At 30.5% G+C, this 21,204-nt stretch overlaps 1 protein-coding gene across 5 annotated transcripts in view; it reads right to left on the bottom strand.

Moving 5' to 3' along the window:
- Positions 1-2,897: 2,897 nt before the first annotated feature.
- LOC107141226 (N-deacetylase and N-sulfotransferase 3) overlaps positions 2,898-21,204 on the bottom strand; it is a 162,587-nt gene continuing 144,280 nt past the window's right edge. For 3 of the 5 annotated variants that reach the window (XM_015484428.2, XM_048813841.1, XM_048813844.1), the window contains exons 9-14: positions 18,084-18,207; positions 14,123-14,297; positions 11,020-11,190; positions 9,368-9,477; positions 5,195-5,297; positions 2,898-3,265 (exon numbers count right to left, since the gene is read on the bottom strand). In XM_015484428.2, the coding sequence (XP_015339914.1) occupies positions 3,146-3,265; positions 5,195-5,297; positions 9,368-9,477; positions 11,020-11,190; positions 14,123-14,297; positions 18,084-18,207 (803 nt within the window). In that variant the 3' untranslated portion in view covers positions 2,898-3,145. Of the gene's footprint in view, positions 3,266-5,194; positions 5,298-9,367; positions 9,478-11,019; positions 11,191-14,122; positions 14,298-18,083; positions 18,208-21,204 lie in introns of those variants that run through there. The other 2 variants (XR_007351417.1, XM_048813842.1) reach the window with 2 other exon arrangements.

Raw genomic sequence — 21,204 nt, 5'->3', positions numbered from 1 at the left:
CATTTCAATTTTCCTGATGTCATTTTTCTGTTCTTTCACTCTCTTTCTCTCTTTAGCTTCCACAGATGAGAGAAAGCATATTACCTTTGACTTTCTGAGTCTAGCTTATCTCCACATGATGTTTTCTGTAATTTTATAAAGGAAAGACTAGCTAACACCTTTTAAAGATCTAAAGAAATAAAAAGGGGTTCATCTGTGAGAGCAGAAAAGAGTATTGGGAGTCAGACATTCTACAACCACCTGGGTTCTCAAGTCTCTGAAGAAACAGCTGTGTGATTTTCTCATTCTTTTATTCCAGAGTCCCAAAAGTGGTGTAGGAGCTGCTTTATATCTGATAGAACTAAAAAGAAAAAAAAAAAGAAATAACACCAAAATTTAGGAGAATTTTGAACAGTTATATACAAATTTTACTTATTCCCTACTCAGAAGCACTCATCCATCTCTACTTTAGATTATGTTAGTGGCATTTATGTTCTGTTACCACTTCCCACTGCCTCCCAGGCAAAATTATCAAGTACCTACTTCTTGCCTAAGATCACTAGTCCCCAAATCTTCATTTTCTTATAAAATTTATTGTTTTACATGAGGTACCATGCCACTATCAGAGTTATATCCAGTTTTTTTTTCTTTAAAAAAAAACACAGAGAAAAAAAATGTTTTCAGTAATTTTCATTCAATGTGAATGACAAATATAGCTATAAACAGGGAAATAACCATTTCATTTCTTCCTGAGGAAGTTTCATATTTTAAGCAATGAAAAAGGGAATTCTATACAAAACAATTTTTAAATCATGTTCTCTCTCAGTCTTTTCTCATGTGTATTTATGTTACTTTCAGAATAGCATGACTGACTGGAATATACATTGTGGAAAATATGCACATCCTCTGGAAATTGATACTATATTCAAAACACATGCTGAGTGGTCAAAAATCCTTTCAAACCCTTGCAACTGTATATAGCATCAAACTCCATACTTTGTGATGGAGTTAATCTTGATGCTATATCTTCCCTTTTTCTCCTTTCATTATATAAGCACTGAGTATATTTTTAACAATTATTTCAAAGGGTGAATTGTTCAGTCAAGTCAATTTACCTTGACAAGAGGATACCATTCACAACTTCTTCAGAAATTTAAAGGTACATCTCAACTTTAAAGCATATATGTATCAACTTTCCTTTTTTCTTTTATCAACATAAATGTTGACAAATAAAAACAAGACATTGTATGTAACTGCTGCAGCCTCCTCTCATTGCATCCTTCTTAAGTCAATTTTCTTAAATTAATGGAGATGAAAGATTATTATAATTTTTTTAGTATGTTTGGCAAGTATTCCTTTGAAAGAGTCAACAGTAGGCATAAAGACTGAATTTCTCATGTTTGTTTAAATGATTTTGCTCTTGCTTTTTACTAAGGGTCTTACAATTGTTTTTCTTCTAATTCTTTCTGCTCTTTGTTTAAAAATTAATGTATTTGGGGGGTACATAAGATCTCAAAATAACATTTAATTGATAATTATAATGTATATTTAAAATTACAGCAAGTATAAGGATCAAACATTTTGTTTTCTAATTATTATACAGAGTTAGTTTTACACATTATAGTGACAATGAAAATAGTAGTTTCCTTGCATATATTTTTTTAATCATACCTTTAAGGATTTTTTATAAAGACATGTAATCATAGCAGGGAATTTATTTACTATTTAAATTTTGTGTGTATGTGAAGTACATCTAAAAATTAAGTAAATATTAATACAAGAAAATAAGTTGATTTATTTTAAATCTTTTCTTTTTTAAAATACTTCATTAAGTAAGTATAAATATACTTCAAGAGTCATGTGATGCTCATCTATGTACTCTCTTCATTTAATTTTGTAGCTATCCATAAATTTAACTGTGTTCTGTTATCTTCTGTGACAGTGATATGTCAAATAATTTTAAAAATGGGATTTTATTCTTATTTTTCTCTGCCTTGTATTACAATTATCATTTCAAATATCAGATTATAAATCAAATATTAATTTCTGTTTTATTACAAATCTGACATTATACAATTTTATTTTGGACTATAGGAAAAATGTAGCTTTGTAATAATATAAGTGTAAACAATCTAAACGTATCATCTAGGGAAGCTGTCCTTAGTTTTAATTTGGTAGGTTTTACTCTGGGAAACATATAGGTAAGCTATATATATATCAAAAAATGGTTTGTTACCAGAGATGACACATATCTCAGAGACTCTGCATGCATTTCTGTAGAACTAGAGAGGACTGCTGGAATAGATTTGTAGCACAAGGCAAGTGGGTATAGAGTTCTCAATGATATATCTTTAGACCCCTATCCTTTCTCCTTTATAGAGGATTTAGTCAGTACACTTACATGATCATTTACTATTTTGGTGTACTCAGTGTGTTTCTACGTATCATCCAACAAGTTTACAATATATATTTCAGTATAATAGTTACCTTACAATGGAAGAGTTAGTAATTTTTACATAAATGAACTAGACTATATATGACAAATCACTTTTCTTTTTTTGCTACAGTACTTCTCTTTTTTATGCAGATAAAGCACATGTATAGCTTTTCCACTCTCTGATCTAGCACAAATTACAATTTACAATTCTTTCTAAATACTTCAGTGGATTTAAGTTTTGACAAGCATTTTTTTATGTGTTATGCTTCTGGAATTTTATGTTATATTGTGAGGTTTATTTTGGTTCTTATTTTGAAGGATGCCTCATAGAATCAAAGAATTAAAAAAAATTACAGGCAAACAGTGGTCTAAAAATCTGTAGACACAATCTTAGTTGACATATCAAAGTGTAAATATTAATATGAAATGGACAGTTTTGCATTTGTGTTTGTTATTTATGTTTGCTGCTACTGACTTACAGATGAGTGCACAGTAAGTAGTCTATGACAATCTCACAGGCTCGGATGAGTGTTAAGCAGTAGGCATAGGCCTCAAGGGTTGTAACAGATATTTTTCTTGTCCTTTTTTTTTTTTTCTAATAATCCACATGCCAGCACATGGAAGGAGCCTTGTCCTTTCTTCTTATTTGAAGAGGTATATTTTGATCATCTTTCGGTAGCCTCTGAAAACTTTGGAAAAGATGAATCCTCAGCAAGTTTTCTCTCAATGCTACCTCACTTTCTGCAGTTCTTGTCTCAACCAAGATGGGAGAGGTTGCCCCAGTTTGTGTAGCAGCTTTGAGAGTTCCACATTGTGATCCCGATAGTAGCTTGACAGAAATGCTCTGCTCTGAGTGGGGAGGGAGAAAAAAAGTACATTCAATTTTGTTTATTAAAGTATATTTTATACATGTGGACTACGATTAAATCATCAAGTATATCAGATCTGGATTAAAATTTGTATTAAGCAGGTGAACTGTTTATTTAGCCCATAGTGTTTTGTTGACATTTTTAAGGCCCTTTATATTTACCTTTCTCTGAAAATCATATGATCAAACCAGACACTTTAGCCCCTTCAATTTGGTAGGTTTTACTCTGGGAAATATATAGGTAAGCTATTCATATCAAAAGATGGTTTGTTACCATAAATTCATTATGTACTTCAATAAATTCATTATGTACTTCACAGTAACCTTGTAGAGAGATTTGAAATTGATATCTTGAAAAGTTCTTTACCACTAAATTTTGTATTTTATCTCAGTGTTTCTATGTGAGACCAGAGTAAAATGAAATATTAAGAAAAACATTATATGGTATCTTTTAAATGTTGTAACTTTAATAAATAAATTTTGTACAAAGTTTGACATAAAAACAATAAATTTTGCATTGCTCTCTTGAAATAGTATACAAATGCCCCTTCAAACTCTTTTAATGTATTAGGATTATTTTATAGTGCTATGAGGGTATATTTTTATCAACCAAATAAAATTAGAATTCAGAGAATGTAAATTCTTTATCAAAACAGTAGAAGTTCTCCTTTCCTAATGTCTTTGATACAGAATTTAAGTATGAGCTTTTTGATTACAGGCCATATCTCTATCAGGCCTGATACAACAAATAGTTCTGAAAGTCCTATTAGATATAATTTTCAAATAAATTCAGATTACCTAAGGATTCTCAGACAACCTCAGATTGTCAGTTAACATAAGGTATTAAATATTGTGGGGAAAAACCCCAAATACTTTAGTTTCTGGGTTCTAAATATATATANAGAAATATATATATTATATATTTATATATATATATATATATATATATATATATATATATATATATATATATATATATATATATATAAATTCATGTAATTATAATATATAATCATAATCTATCTGCATTCTAATAGCCAAACTATATTTTAAGTAGACTGATTATGAAATGAAAATATGAATAAATTTCATGTGCATTAAGTACTAAAGTAAACATACAGGATATTCAACCTGAAGAAAACTATAGCATTAAGTGTTCATCATCTCAGGATACTGAACAGAATAAACAAAGTGCTAGGTACCATAATGTACACATCTCCATTCTTTAAAACCTGAGTAATCGGGCTGGGGATGTGACTCAAGGGGTAACGTGCTCGCCTGGCATGAGAGGGGCACTGGGTTCGATCCTCAGCACCAATAAAGATGTTGTGTCCACCAAAAACTGAAAAATAAACATTAAAAAAATTCTCTCTCTTTCTCTTAAAAGAAAAAAAAACCTGAGTACTATATTAGTATATTATACCTCTGGGAAATGTATTAATTTTTTTCATTTTAATAGCATAAAAACAGTTCAAAGTTCAGTACATTATAACAATAATATTATCTAGGCTATATTTACAACTATGGAGTAATTTTATGGTGACAAAAGATAGAAACCTTTTGATCCTATTTTCAATTTCTAGTTGATATATTTCCTTTCTTGGATTCACTTAACCTTTTTAGTGCAAAAATTTCTGTGCAGTATCATTCCTTTTAGAATGAGATGATATCTTTCTGTCCTTATTCAAAATTGAAAAAATTCTATTGTTTTCATTTATTCTTGCATGACAGGTAATGTTATATAATTGAAGAAATCAAAAAACAAACAACATAGATATTCTAAAACTCAATTGTCACTTTTAAATTTTAGAAAGTTGAATTTGACTTAATCACTTTTCTAAGAAAACAGATGTGATGTTACTATTTATTCTTTTGTACAAATAGCTTAGATTTTTAAGCTCTACACTTACATCAGAATCCATTGGTGGATATTTTCTTCCTTTACTCTTTCCAAGGCATTTTGTTTTACCTTCTTCCAGCAACTGACACCAGAAACCTTTATGAGAATCAAACCTAAAAAATTACAAACCCCCAAAGAAACCTTAAAGAAATTATTTTTAAGTAATTTATAAGATATGATGACCAATAACATAAGTATTTTTATTTGAATATCAATCTATAACAAATAAAACTGGAAGTTTTTTTTTTCTTTTATACTATAACTCTTTGTATAAAATCTTGTGTCATAAAGAATAAAATAGTATAGAAAGACCTACTTCCTCCAGCCATGTCCCACCTGTCTATGGTTACCACCCAGTGTTCCATGTTTAAGTTAGCATACAATCCTGAAATCCACAAATTTAATAAAATTTATGAGCAATATTTGCACACTGAAAACTCTAATTTCCATGCTAATTTTGTCATAAGGAATTTTCAGTCCCTCTGTCATATTTCTAAGTTTGCCCAATTCTTAATACAAAAATTTTCAGTAAAAAAATATCCTATTAATAAAAAATTAAGACTAATTCCTTCATATGGTATCAAAATATTTATAAATTTTAAGTCCATTTTTATAGAGTTTAAAAATGACAAATCAACCTTCATCACTTCTGTGTATCACAGAACTACAGCGTGATTTGAGAGAAAAGATTTTGATGTGCCATGGAGTTATTACTTTTAGAATTCTATAGCTATAAACCAAATTTAATTATTTTCCAGATAAAAGAATTTCTTCTTTTAATATGAGAGCTATATTAAAGTAATTCCATCTATAAATGGGATTTTCATACTATAATTGTAATAATAATAGTATTATGTTACATTTATATTTGTTTATCAAAATATTTTATATTTCTCTATTTGAACCTTCATTATAACCCTGTTAATCAGCTTTTTATTACTGTGACAAAAATACCTGACAAGCACAACTTAGAGGAGGTAAAGTTTATTTTGAGTTTAAAAGTTCAATTCATGGTTGACTGACTATTACTGTGGATCTGAGATAAGGCGAATATCATAGCAAAAGGGTACAGGGGAGGAAAGTTGATCAGTTCATGGTAGCCAGTAAGCAAAGAGTGAGAAAGAAGCCAGGGACCAGATATAGTTCCCAAGGCCATGCCCCCAGAGATCTACTTCCTGTAGCCACTCACCACCATTAGCAATATATAAAGTTTCAAGTTTCACCACTTTCTTGCCAACATCACATATTATCTTTTGGATTATAACCATTGCAATGGGTGTAAACTGGTATCTCAATATGGCCTTAATTGCATACCTTTATAATTAAACATTTATTTGTAATGTGAAATTCAGTGAGTCGCAAGATAGATTCTGTTTGTAGCAATGTCTGATACAACTTATAAAGCTCATTTTAAGCTTTCAGTTTTGAAAGGAAGTACTTCCTGTTGATATACTATCTATTACTAAAAATTCACAATAGTTTTTGTCTTGTTCTTGTGACAATGGGAAGAACTTAAGATTGGTCAGGGTAGGTTCCAGAAATAACTGACTTCCAAATCTCCCTCCTTAAACTACTTGCTAACTAATTTTTGGCTTAATTTTTCTATGTTCTAATATTTTTACCTGAAAAATAGTACTATTTTGCTAATACTACTTATCACACAGTTTTGTGAGGATATATATATACACACACATATAAGTTATTTAGTATGTATAGTAAATATGTTTAGTAAATATATTTCTATTCAAAACAACATTTCTAGATGCTTCTTCATAGGTCATCCTAAGGATAACCAGATTTTAGTTACTATGACAACTAGTTTTGCTATTAAAAAGTCTTTACACGGTAGATTCTTACCCAAACTCATCTGCAATGAATTGGGAAAGAACACCTGGGCAACATAAATTTGATTATCAGGATGTGATATTAGAAACATTTGAAGTCTTTCTAAATTTAATGCATCTTCAGTCCTTTATGACTTAACCAAGCTTCATAAAATACACACACACACACACACACACACACAAGAAAAATTATATTCTATCTCTGACTTTCAAATTAATAATTCCCATTCATCAAAGTTTTCAAAGTAAATTTGTATTAAATTTTTATTTAACACAGTCTGGTTTCACTAAACAAATATATTAATGGGCTGAGAAATGAGATGTCATGTTCAGGTATTTAAGTAACTAGTATTTCTGAATTGAAGACTCCTGTCATGGACATCAATGCCTATGTGATAATTGTGAATGGAAATATTTGTGGTAAAATTTAAATTTATATTTTTAATTTTAATTTATCACATTAGCACAATTCATGTCAAGTTTTAATTTTCTTCATTTTTTTCAAATATTTAATTATTTTCAAAACACTATATAACACATAACCTGAAAACTATACTGGTGTCAATATAATATCAATCCTATTGTTCATAATTAAGGAATTAAGTTTTTGTTGGACAAAAGTTTTTAAATGAGGCCTCCCAGCCTCTCTGGATACTGGCCCTCTTTTAAGGCAGTATGCATTTGATTCAATAAATACCCTGAAATAAGTTGTAAAATGTAACTTACTTTTTTGAATGAGAAAGTTCCAAAATGTATTGTTTTAAGCTAATAGTCTTCATTTCAAACCACACCCACACTCACTGAGAAAATCAGATTATTTTACATATTCAATAAGACTTTTAAAATCAATTATGAAAATAAAAAGTAATTTTAAGATCCGACTATCCAGTTAGTTGGTATAAATTTTGGAATTCTAGAATATTTTCTTTAGTAATCATGGAATGGAATAAAAAACACTTTGACAATGGAGGATTTTTACCATTGCTTTTGAAAATAAGTTTTGATAGTAGAATTTGCTAAACTGAAAATAATCAGTTTAGAGACTTCTTAAATTGGAGCATTCTCTCATGCCGAGAGTATTGTAAAAACCTTTGTGTATACCTAATTTCATTCATTTATTCTACTTTGTGCAATGCACTGTATTTAAGTGATTGGTTGAGAATTCATATTGGATTTTGTTTAGTAAATCCTTAATAAAGGAAGGAAGGAAGGGTCTTAAGCTGAAAAAGAAATGCAAACACCAAAGAGATGATATTCACTATCATAGCAGGAAAATAAGAAATAATACCAAAATATATAAAGGATCTCTTAGTTTTTGGTATAAATAACATTTATGAGAATATACATTTTGTACTCATAGCCATCCCAATATTTCTATAGTATCACAGAAACATCTGTCAGAGTTACTATAAGAAGAGTAACTAAACTGTGAAGATGGGGTTCAGATAAACAACTGCAAAAGCTATAGGGTGAAAGAAGACAATGTTAGACCTAAGAAAACGACATGAAACCTCCAAATATTCTACAAGTGCACTAGTGGTTTTCACAAGGTGTGTCAATGATGATCACAAGAAAATATGAAAAGAAACTCACTGGAAGTGCATTGTTACTCACTCTCAGGCACATGACAATTTGACAGTGAGTCCTTTCTTAAATTCTAATGCGTCTCTTGACCCCCTTGGAGTCAATTACCAAGGAAGATAAGAGGAAATCAAGAAAAAATAAAAATTAAAAAAACTACCAAAACAAACAAACAAAAAAACAAATCATTGCTTTTAACTGCTGAGGTCTCTGAAGAAAGGATGACAAGGTCACATTTATTTTACATAAAGACAAAGGTAAAAAATAAAACTACTGCAATAGAACAATAATAGTATATCTCTCTTTCTCTCTCCCTTTCTCTGTCTCTGTCTCTGTCTCTCTCTCTCTCTCTCTCTGCCTATGCTGTCACCTATTGGATTATTCCTGCCTGTATAACATTGTTTCTGAAAACTGCAAAAAAGGCCAGTTCCAATATTATCTAATCTCCTCTTCATACATCCAAGAGGTTGAAATATTGTCTGTTAAATATGTCAACTTTTATGAACTTATTTCAAGTCTACTCTTAAGGTTTGTTGTTGGTTTTTAGAATCACAATTTTTTTCCTCCACTTTTCTTCCAGGAGAAATCTGCATATTTAGGAGTAAACAGGTGATTTAGGACCTTTCTTCATCACAATGTTTTAATTGTTCTTCCCCAAATAGTTAACATATAAATTGACAATTGCATCACCAAACTACAGTTTCTTAAAATTATTTCCCTGCTGAAAGTTTAATTAATTAATGAGAATACAAACTTACGTTAAAGCCTCTGAGTAATTATAATGAGGAGAGACTCCTAGAAACTTCTGTACTTCATCCATTACTGTAGCAGGATCAGTTCTTAGTTGTTGCCCATCGATAATTAGCAACTAAATCACCAAAATAATAACAATAATTATTATTATTTAATTAATGTTGAAAAAAGACATGTTAACTGTAAAATAAAAATTTTTCTGTTTATTCAGAAACAAGGTCCTAAGGAGAATTGCATGCATCATTATTAGATATAATCACACAGTACTTGTTAATGGCCTGAACCAAGAAATAAATCATGCTAATTAAGCACATTCATTTTTGTTACCTGAGAACTCCTACAAACACTATAAAAGCAAAAAGCCAATTGTGAGGACCAAGAGAGCTTAGAAATTTAACTGCAAAATCACAAATATAAGCCAAGAAAAAAAAGCAATTATTCCATCATCGATATTGGAAAGGAGCACTGTGGAAAAGAAAAGAATGTTCAAAATAAGCCCAAATGTAATAAGAAAGAAGACATGCCATGTTTTACAATTCCATTTAGGAGTAGCAATGTAAAGTTTGAAGAAATACTTTGATAATTCATATGGAGAAGGTAAGAATTCTCAGAGAACCAGTGCATGTACATAGTTCCTCAAAAAACTAAGGGGAAGAATTTGTTACTATGATGATAGTGGACCCAGCAAGATAAAATGACTGAGGATGGAATGGAAGGTTACAAAGCCTGTAATGCAACTCCAGCCCATACCTATTTTCCAATATTTCTATCAGTCTAGATTAGCATTACTTAATAGAACTTTCTGTGATAATGAATGTTTTATAGCTGCGATAACAGGTAACTATTGAGCATTTGAACGTGGATAATACAAATAAGAAACTGCATTTTTAATTTCTCTTAATATTAATACAAATTGAATTAACATTAAGTGGTAATAGCTATCACATTGGACACTGCAGTTTTTTTTTTTTTTTGAATTTTTTTTTAATACTAATTTTTTTTTTTTAGTTTTCGGCAGACACAACATCTTTGTTTGTATGTGGTGCTGAGGATCAAACCCGGGCCGCACGCATGCCAGGCGAGCGTGCTACCGCTTGAGCCACATCCCCAGCCCTGGACACTGCAGTTTTAAAAGTGCAAGTACACACCACATCTGACATGACTAGATGGTTTATACAATCCAAAGGATTTGATTTGGTAACCTAAGTTGATGCCCGCCACCCCCCCCAAAAAAAAAAAAGAGTAAGGAATGTGATAAAAGCATAAGACTTCCAAAAATTTCAACAAGGTGATTCAGAAGCAAAATAACATCACTTAATTAAGCAAAACAATATTTGCCTTGTTTAGTGAAGAGGCTCCCTTCAAGCTTTATTTATGTCAGAATAAGAATTAGGGATCTAATCAGGAAGCTATTGAAACTCTTTACAATCAGGTAAGGCACCAGAAAATGGAACAGGGAAAATTACTCTGAAATACTTTCCAAAAATCAGACTGCTTTTCTACTTTGCCTCTCTATTTTTCTTTGCCACAGTCCATTATTTATAAGTAAGAAGTAAAAAGCTAGTAGTTTTAATGAGTAAAATTTTCCTCTATCCTTGAGGCAAAGTCATCAACTTAATGAGATTGTAACATGATGTAAATTTTTATTGCTCCATACCTGAAAGGGAGGGAAATAAACAAGCCATCTCTCAATGTGGCTGGCATACCACCCAGGGACCAAACATCTCTTCTGCAAGGTTTTAAGCTCCGTGGGTGCATGGGGCCCGGCTGAGATTACTTCGTAGAAGCTAAACTTCAGAGCTGCAGGGTCTTCATGTGATCGCTGATGCTGATAAAAAGGTGGATAATTAAACTAACTTGAAACATAAACATAAATAATTAAAAACAAATCTTTCTGATAAGTCCTTAAGCTAGAGGAAAGAGTGTCTCACTGCTGGAGAGATATTTATTTTGAAATTAATAAAGGATGAAAATGTTTGCTTGGAGAATCAAAATTTAAAATTATGACACTGATGAGTATGTATTTTAAAGACTTATTTGACAGAGGATGAATTCTTATTGGTAGAATTCCTTAACCAACTTTACTGAGTTTTTTTTTCCCCTTTGTATATGTATTTTACCTGAAAGTAAACTTTTGAAAGCTGCATTATGTCCCCTTTTCAGCCCATAAGAAAATCATTCATCAAGCTCAGTGGATATGTGTAATACATAAGCACTAGTTCAGCCAAATAATTTTTGCTCTTCCTTGTAATGTAGTTTTTAGATCAGGAAAAAAAAAATCCTATTTGCTATTTAAAATGGAGAAACTCTGATATATACATTATCCCAAATCCATAGATTTTATCATATATTACCTAGCATCTGAAAGCCAAGATTATTTTATCTAAAGGTAACCTTTGCAGTGAATCAGAACCATTTATTGTTCAGAAAATACAGAAAGCAGCAATCCAAATACGAAAGTGTTTCATAATGACTCAGATATCAGCCAATGGATTTGAGAAAATCATCTTTTCCTTAAATTGACCAATAAATATTCAGGCTTAGCAGTAAGTTTGTAAATGTGTTTCCTATAGGGAGCATTCAGGGTGCAGAGACCAGCTAGTTGAGAAGCAAATTTGCTTCAGTTAGGATTCAAATTATTATACTATAAACTCTACTAGACTTTGTTAAGGTCTGCATTTTACCCCGTGGAGTGACTTATTTGCAATATTTAGAGTGTTTTGTTAGTTTGCATCCTTGAAACCTTCTTTTTCTGTAAATTCCCAATTTTTCAGAGGCTAAGTGATTGCCAAGCTCCAATTTTCTTCTGTCTTTTGGAGTCAATTAAGGCTTATTTCTCTTTTCTCCAGATTTCCTGTAGAAAGGGTAAAAGATGCAAAATCAAATCTGTCAATTTTTAGTATACCTAACTAGAATTCTGTTTTGTATGACCTTTCCTCACTCTGCCCCTGTCACCAAATCTTTCCCAATAACCTTTTCTTCTATTCGTAAACCTGAAAAAAAAAAAAAAAAAAACTGCTTTTGTTAACTAACAAAAGGTATCTTGGTGTTAAAAAAATATATTCTTAAATTTAATATCATAATTTCAAGGAGTTTCCTATTTGAAATCATATCAGTGGAACATCCCACCCACCCCTGGTGGGAGGATTTGAGCTCTTAATATAAGGTAATGTGCTGTGCTCTAAGTAAGTATTTGCTGAGTTTAATATAAGGTAATTTGCTGTGCTCTAAGTAACCCACAAATCTTCACCAGAGGAATTGTGGGTTACTTAGAGCACACCAAATTACCTTATATTAAACCCCCAAAGAGTTTTTGTATACACAATATTACACATTCATCTTAAATTCATAGTTTCAAAGAAATATAGACCATAGTCTGTTTTTTTAGCCTGCTAATAATTTATTTATACATATTTATGTTTTACCCCTCCCAGAACAATCCATCACTTCAACTTCACCTCAATTTCTCCCCTTATAAATCCTTCACTTCTTCAGAGAATGTGTACTGATTCTTCTGGGGTCTGCATCTCTGCTGCAGCCAGTTAATCAATCCAGCTTGTTCCCTGTAATCTTTAAGATGGACTTTATCACAGAATGATGCTATCAGTCCATCACTTACTTCTTTCTAATTTATATGGTTATTTACACATACAGCATTTCTCCAATTATGTAAAACACAGTCTCAAGTATAGCAGCCACATTTATTAACATATGTTCCATCACTTTCAGAACAAAACTTGGCACAAAGTTGTCATTAAAATTATTGATGAATGGATGGAAATATAAATAATAGGTATTTTTCAATTAAAAAGTTGAGCAATGATAACAAAGGATCGTAGAGACAAGATACTGATTTTGTTATATTCTTATTTTTAATTTTGAATGCCTTTTATTGAAATTTTCCATTTGGTGATTAAAATATCACTGGGACAGTTTTTCTCTATTATTTAATGATTTATTATAAAATATACTTTATATACAAGTATTATTAGAGTCTGTTAAATTATTTTAAAGTGATGGTATCTGTGCTAAGTTCTCACCAACCTCAGAAACATAATGACAATGAATATATGAGAAGAGGCTTAGAACAGGTTTAGACAGATTGGGCTTCCAGTGATGAAGAATTCTTATATAAGCTTTGTTTCTAAGTTACTTCTAGAGTACAAACATTTATTTAGATTCTTTCAGAACTGGGGCAATAATCTATGGATGCCTAGAGTCTGTTTTTGTTTATAGAATTGTATTGGAACACAACCATGCTCTTTCATTAACATATCATCTATGGCTACTCTCAAAATACAATTACAGGGTCACAAAAGACCTTACAACATTTAAAACATGAAATTTTGCTGTTTAGTCCTTTATAAAATATATATGTATTGGATGAAAATTCATGATTTTAAAATGCATGCTTAAAATACAGATGTATAGAAGAACAGAGGGTATGGAAATAGATGTATATCTCTATACACACACACAAACAAGTGTATATTTTGTTTGTTATATTTCAATTTAATTTCTTTCTTGTATTAACACATTTTGTTAAATATTTTAATAAAAGATTAACACAGAAAGGTTTTTTTTTTTGTTGTTGTTGTTGTTTTTTTTTTTTTTTTTAGGAAAAGTAATCTACTTTTCTGCTGATACCATCCAACTAGCAGATCTTCTCTTTTGTTAATACCTGAGATGGAGGCTATTGCTAAAAATGATCTTCCATTGTCCACGCTCCCCTCCCCCCAGTTTGATTTGTTTACCCTTACCTGGTACCAGGAGTATGCTCGGTCTGATGGGTCAATGAGAATGCTGATGATCTTGGCTTTGGGGACTAGGGAAGCAGCTCTTTTAGGAGCTTCTTCTGAGTGGAAATAATTGGCACTTTTCTCAAACAGAAAGTCAGTAGTAACATTAGATGGAATTGGGAAGAAATCCATATACCTAGAAAAGGAACATTTTTCTCAAAATAAGATCCTGTTTTACACTTATGTACTAGTGACTGAAGATAATAGAGGTGTTCCACATATTCGTTTCTTTCCTAAATAAAATTTTGCCTTTAAGGCATTTTCCTCTATAGTTAGCAAGGGAAACATCCAGAATACTAATAATGCATTTTAAAAATGTTTTTCTAAGTACATTTTGTTTGCTTAGTAGCAGAATAAAGGTAAGAGATGATAAAAATGTAGACATAGAATAATGGCAACAATAATCAATCTAACAATTTAAAATATATCTAAATGGATTAATACTGTACAGATGAAATTCTAAATATTCAAACAGGAATAAAATTTGATCAAAATAAATGATGTACTCAGTTCAAAGGTATTTTAAATGAATTAGAAAAAAAAAACATTTTTTACGTTATCATAATAAAATATTTTTATCTCCACTAGTGTGTTGAGTTGATGTTACTTAAATATCTGTAGTAAATATTATTTATTTGTTTCTGTCATATAGAACCACTTACATCTATCTTTAGAGTAATTACAATGAAAGATTAAAACATATGTATATGTTTACAAATGAAAAACCCAATCCAAATTTCCAAGGTTAGAATTTGTATTTTATCTTTTACAATCTATTTACCTCCAGTGTTAACAAGGGGATACCTGTAGTCTCAAGCACAGAAATGGAGGATTCTGCTTCATGTTTTGTATTAAAGGATAAAAGTTGTCAAGTATAAAAAAATCAGCAGATGATCATATATATTTCAAAAGCAAAAAGGGTCATGTTTTAGAGGAAAAAGGATTCCTTAGAAACTACTTGGGTTGCATACATTTTATAATAATAGTTTCACTCTCCATCACCAACCCCTTCAATTCTTAAGCCACTGTGACTATAGACAAACAAGAAAAGGTAATTCAATAATTACTGAACTGAACAGTCACTAACATACATGTAAGGACTTCTTATTAGAGTGTGTTGTTTTCTTTAGAATGAGATCATGCAACTTTCATAGACTTTTCAATTGTGAGATCTCATAGTTTCACATAACAATGTTTGTGGTGATATTCCAGTTGTTGAAGCATTACCAACTACAACTGGTTCAACTCGTTATAGTTCAACCTTTTAGTGATATCTTAACACTCAGAGAAGTAAAGAAATCCTTTTATGTTTTCTGGAAAATGCATTGCTGATGATAAATCATCCTAGCCTCCTTTCAGAGAGAAAGAAATATACAAAACTTTTGGGAGAGTTGATGTGGTACATCTTCTGGTATACACTCTAGTTACAGAGAGTGCCACATTTTGGGATATTATTTAGAAGTTGATGCTGGTTGCAGGGGTGCTAAGGTTATCAAGAATGACTAGTGGTATCCTGTTTGATCCAAGCTTGCCTTAAGCTTGCTTGTTTTGAGGATGGTTCCAAATATCACAAAAAAAGAGGAAATGAGCTGATTTTAGATAACTTTTAGTTTCTAACAAAGTGTCTTACCTTCACAGCAGTTTTTTATAGCTGAAACAGTTTGGGCTTTCAAATCCTACGTAGTTCTGAATGTTGGATCTATAGTGTGTTAATTTTGCCTGGCCTTAGATGCTCACAGAGAAAATAATATATGATCACCTATATGTTCACAATTTCTACTATAGAAATGTTGAAGAAGTGCCATATAGATTTGAAAAAAATTGATCAATAAGCAAATAAATAAAAGAAATCAGGTTCATATTTATAGTATGGGACCTGGATGCTCCCAAAAATGTTCACTTTTGGAAAATATACATTCAGATTATCCATTGAATTAGCAAGCACACTAGAATGTCTTAATAATTTGAGGGTTAGAAGTGAATGCCTGCTTCCCTCAGCTTTGCTACTTCTATTAAACATAATACCTCAGCATTTTTTTCTATCTGAAAAATGTATATATTTTTTTTCTTTTTTCAATACTCGACATTTATTTGCTATTTGTGCTGACTCTGAATATTTATATTTTTATTTGATTTTACTTAAAGCCACATTATGACTATAGGGGTTCTAAATGTTAACAGGATTGTATAGCTTTCCAACCTTCCACGAATCCCCATGTAACTCAAAATAATAATACCAATGGATAAAACATTAAACTTACATGCATACATAACTCAAGTATTTTTTTCTGAGAAGTTCCAATTGCAAATCAACTATTTGTCAAAGATAATGTTTTCTAATTTTTATTTGCCTTACTTTGTTTGTACCCTAAGCTGCTTGTCAGTTAAAGCAACCCTAGCTTTATCCATTCTCAAAAAATGCAGATCCAAGAACCCAAATAAACTAGCTGTGCCTAAGTTAATTCTTTAAATGACCCTGGGACTCTGAGACACACAATCTTCTACACCTTTTGGAACTATGATTATAAAAAGATACCTAAGTAGTTAATGCTTCATAGAGAAGCCAGACCAGTCTGATAAATGTGAATATTTGAAGTTGTTGCATGCAAAGCTATACTTAGTGTTATATATTAAAATTTGCAATAATTATCTGTCATTTGGATTAACTGCCTTTTATAAGTATATACTTTATCAATCAAAAATGCTTGTGTTTGGGGTAATTTTAGTGAGTTATATTTAAAATCCTTCATTGTTTTTTAATTGTCTATTTATTTAAGTCCTATCCTTATAAATGGCTTAAGAAACTTTTTGTTCATATAACAGTGCCTATACTGTACTAGCTATGATCAAGAAGGTTTTATTTGATATAATTCATGACAACAAAAAATTGATTATTCCCACAGTCAAGCAGCAGCTGAAGTAGTTGATGGTTCTCAATCCTCCCTGCTATTATTTAACACCACATAATGAACATCAAGCTCTATATAGAAAAATTGGCAGTGACGTACATAACAATTTTAGCATACGTGAATTCTAGTGGGTGTTCAAATTTTACTCGATCCATTAGTTTACCTTTTCATTCAGACTACCTCAAACAACACTTGTGGTGGGTGGTACTTATAAAACTGAGATCACATAATGTGACAAAACAGATATTAACATACATGACTCTTCTTGCTAAAATCAATGCAAAATGTGTGTTTATGCTCTAGAATTATTACAAGAATTTCACTCCTTGAAATTACTCCATCTAGCATTATACCCTAGCAGCAAAATCTCTTGATATATTTCATGATTAAAATGTTACATTGTACCATCCATTTCTACTCTATATTATAGTTTTGTATGTATCTACACTTTCACATTTTAACTATTTTCTTAAGATATCTAATTTATTTCTAATTTCAATTCAAAGGTAAAAATTTAAATTTCATAAATTTTTGATAGAGTTTTTATTGCTTTCATTACTCATGAGATATATACACATTTATATTTCTATATACTTATTATTATTGCCTAACCAAAACAAAATAAAAAAGTATATACATGAATTATAGCACCACATAATAAAAAGTGCACAGGAGAAAAATATGAAAATGTTTTCTTAAGAATACAAAGGAATGAAATTTCTGAGTATCATACTATTTTTTTTTCTATTTCACATTTGCGATCATCATCACAGATAATTGATGCCAATTGAAGTTACATGTGAGCCTCATGAAACAATAAGTGACTCCATAAACTGAAATGAGTGTGTTATGAATGATTTTCTGTGTTCCTTCATGTTATTTGATCAGTTTCCAAGCCACCCAGGATAACTTTTATTTATGAATACAAACATACATGTTTCTAAATATTAACACTAAGATTATACTATGCACAGTACACAAACTTTTAGATTTATACTAATAACCCATCTTACCAATCAATCCCCCTGTGGTAGTTATTTCTATTAAAGAACTGTACCTCCTCAAAGGTTTTTGGGCTGGGGGAGTTACTAAGGATGGAAGGATGCATAACCAGGAACAGAAACAAAGCAGTGGTACCTGAAAAGACAAGAGAAATTTAGAAATTAATGTAATGAAAAGAAAGTTTCTACTATTAGCATTTCAAAGTTATTAAGAAATTAAATAATGTAAGGATCCAAACAGATTCATTATAATTACTTCTTGGATTAATGTTATAGATATCTAGCATTTAAAAAGAAACATGTTCTAAAAAAAATGGAGATAAAGGGATGTGAGAAGAAGCCTCTTTCAGGGATTAAGAGAATCATCTTTTCATTTTAGTTCAATCACTGATTTGGTCTGTGGCACTGGCTTTTAGCTTCTTTTTGTTTCACTTTTCTTAAGTCCTTGTATATTTCATGTGTTTTCTCAGTGGATGAAAGACATAGTGGATCTGAAGATATTTTAATTTAATATAGTACTGTATAAATAAAATATGTTATTAGTCAATATATTACATTACCAAAATGAATAGTTTGGTTCTCCTATAAAAGTTCTTGCTAAGGTTGATGAAAGTTAATTAAACAGAATTAAATCTTTTAAGAAGTTTTCATAAACTTGAGTGTTCTTTCATATTTATAACAGTAATATAGATATTGTTTAACTTGTTAAATTTGAAAAAAAATAGTATCATTTCTTATTGACATAACTTAAAATATTAACAGTTTATTGAACAGAGACTTGTCTATCCTAGGAATCCATGTAAATTTGCAACTATTGTGGAACAAGGGTGTGAATTTTTTTAAGCGAGCAATGTCATAAGCTAAAGATTACTATTTTATTTGTCTAAATTAAGAGGTAGAGCTTGCAGCTTAGTCATACATCTACAAAAGAAAGGGAGGCAGGTTAGGTTCAGTTTTTCAAAGATTTAACCATGTACTTAAAACTGTGAGTGTGTTTATAAATCACAACATAAAAAAATTTCTGTACTATATATTCAGTACTCCTGGAAGAAAAATACACTACAGATTCTACTTCTCTATTCTAATGTGACTCATAGTTTATACAATCTGATGGAATAGGCTTTGTTAATTGTATTCCAAGTTGATACATACAAATAGTAATCAGACATGATCTTGCAGTATTTCTCTTACTGGAAAAATTACTGTTCTAACTTTGCTTTGTAATACTGTCATGTTGCCATTTGCACAAAAGTTTGAAATTTCTTATATCTCTGATAAGCTTTCAGTAGTATTGTACTTAAATCTACCATATCCATCAATAGAAAAATCATTAAAATTACTATTTTTCAACTAATTGAATATTGACAGGTAAATTAATTGAAAGAAATAGTGTTTCTAGATTACATCTGAGCCAAACAATGAACGCTTTAAATATAATCACAAATAAATATAGGAAATAAAATATATATCTATGATATACAAAGTAAAAATGTTCTTCACAAGTTTCACTTAAAATAGTAATTTTCAATTTTTATCATATATCAGATTCACTAGAGTGCTTGTTACAACACAGATAGTTGGGACTATCCCAGAATTTCTGGATTGAGCCATACTGTGGTGTGGCTCAAGAATTTGTCTAGCTGGGGTTGTGGCTCAGTGGTGGAGCATTCGCCTGGCATGTGCAGGGCCCTGGGTTCGATCCTTGGCACACATAGAAATAAATAAATACAGGTATTATGTCCAAATATAACTAAAAAAAAGTTATAGTATACATATTAAAAAAAAGAATTTGCACTTCTAACAAACTATCTGGTGATACTTCGGCTGCTGGTTTGGTGATCATCTTTGAAAATCACTGAATTAGAAGAAATGTTAAACAATACACAAAACTTATTGGGGGAAAAATTCTATAGTATTTGACATTTACAGTAAAGTATAAAGAGAATGCTATTTGGAGTCAGGTAAATCCTAGTGTCAAAACTTTTGTTTCTAGTACTTACCGGCTATGTGAAATTGAATAAAAGTTATTTAACTTTCTGAATCTCAGTTTACTGATATGTGTAGTGGAGAAGAAAATACTTGATCAAAGTCAAGTGAGATAATCTGTGAAGTATTACCTATTTAGTGCCATATCTGAATATTTGTAAAGCATTTTTAAAAATAAATTAATTGGAATGTGATTTAGAATTTAAATAAGTAAAAATTCTAAATATGTTTATATCTCAACAATATAGTTGAGATACCATTCAGAAAAAAGCATACATCCTTTTAATTAATTAATTAACTTATTTTTGTTGTTGGGGATATAACCCAGGATTTAATGCATGCTATACAAACACTCTGCCTCTAAACTATATACTCAGTCCTAAGTGTCTTTTTTATTTTCAATGAAAAGAATAAATATTTGTAAAAATAAAAAACATAAATACTATAATATGAAAATAAACATTGATTCTTTTCTGAAATATTTTGGAAAAACACTCTTTTCTGATTTTTATTTTTAAGAATTATTGCTTTTTAAAATAGAGTTTCATGACCAGCATCAATTAAACAAACAGAAAAAATAAATATAATGTAATTATTTTTCATAGTCAATAAAAGGTATAATTTTTCAGTGGTCAAAAAATAGATACATGATTTCTGAATTCCATCTTTATCCACACATATTCTGTGGGCTGGATAAACTGTTTTGTATATACATTTTGTCAATAGTAAATCAAGTACATAATGATAGTTATATACATTTAAAAAAACCTGTGAAGCTTTAGTTTTTATTTATTTTTTGTCACTGTAAAACACTCAAAAGTATTTGAATATCCAGATAACCAAAAATCTATACAAAATTAACCAGGAAAATACTTGTGACAAAACTGAAGTTAAAAGTAAAGTTATTTAGTGTGGTACATGCCTGTGGTTCTAGGGGCTGAGGGAGGAAGATGCAAGTTTGAGTTTAGCCTCAGTAACTTAGCGAGACCCTCAGAAATTTAGCATGACCCTGTCTCAAAATTAAAAAGAAAATAAATAAATAAAATTTTAAAAGGAGGGGCTGGTGATGTAGCACAATTGTACTTTACAATATAGCAGTAAAGAGTCCCTGGGTTCAATCCCCAGTACCCTCCCTCCCCCAAAAGCA

This window comes from Marmota marmota, unplaced genomic scaffold (assembly GCF_001458135.2).
Source record: "Marmota marmota marmota unplaced genomic scaffold, marMar, whole genome shotgun sequence".
Classification (NCBI taxonomy): domain Eukaryota; kingdom Metazoa; phylum Chordata; class Mammalia; order Rodentia; family Sciuridae; genus Marmota; species Marmota marmota.
This window is presented reverse-complemented; position numbering and strand designations above follow the sequence as displayed.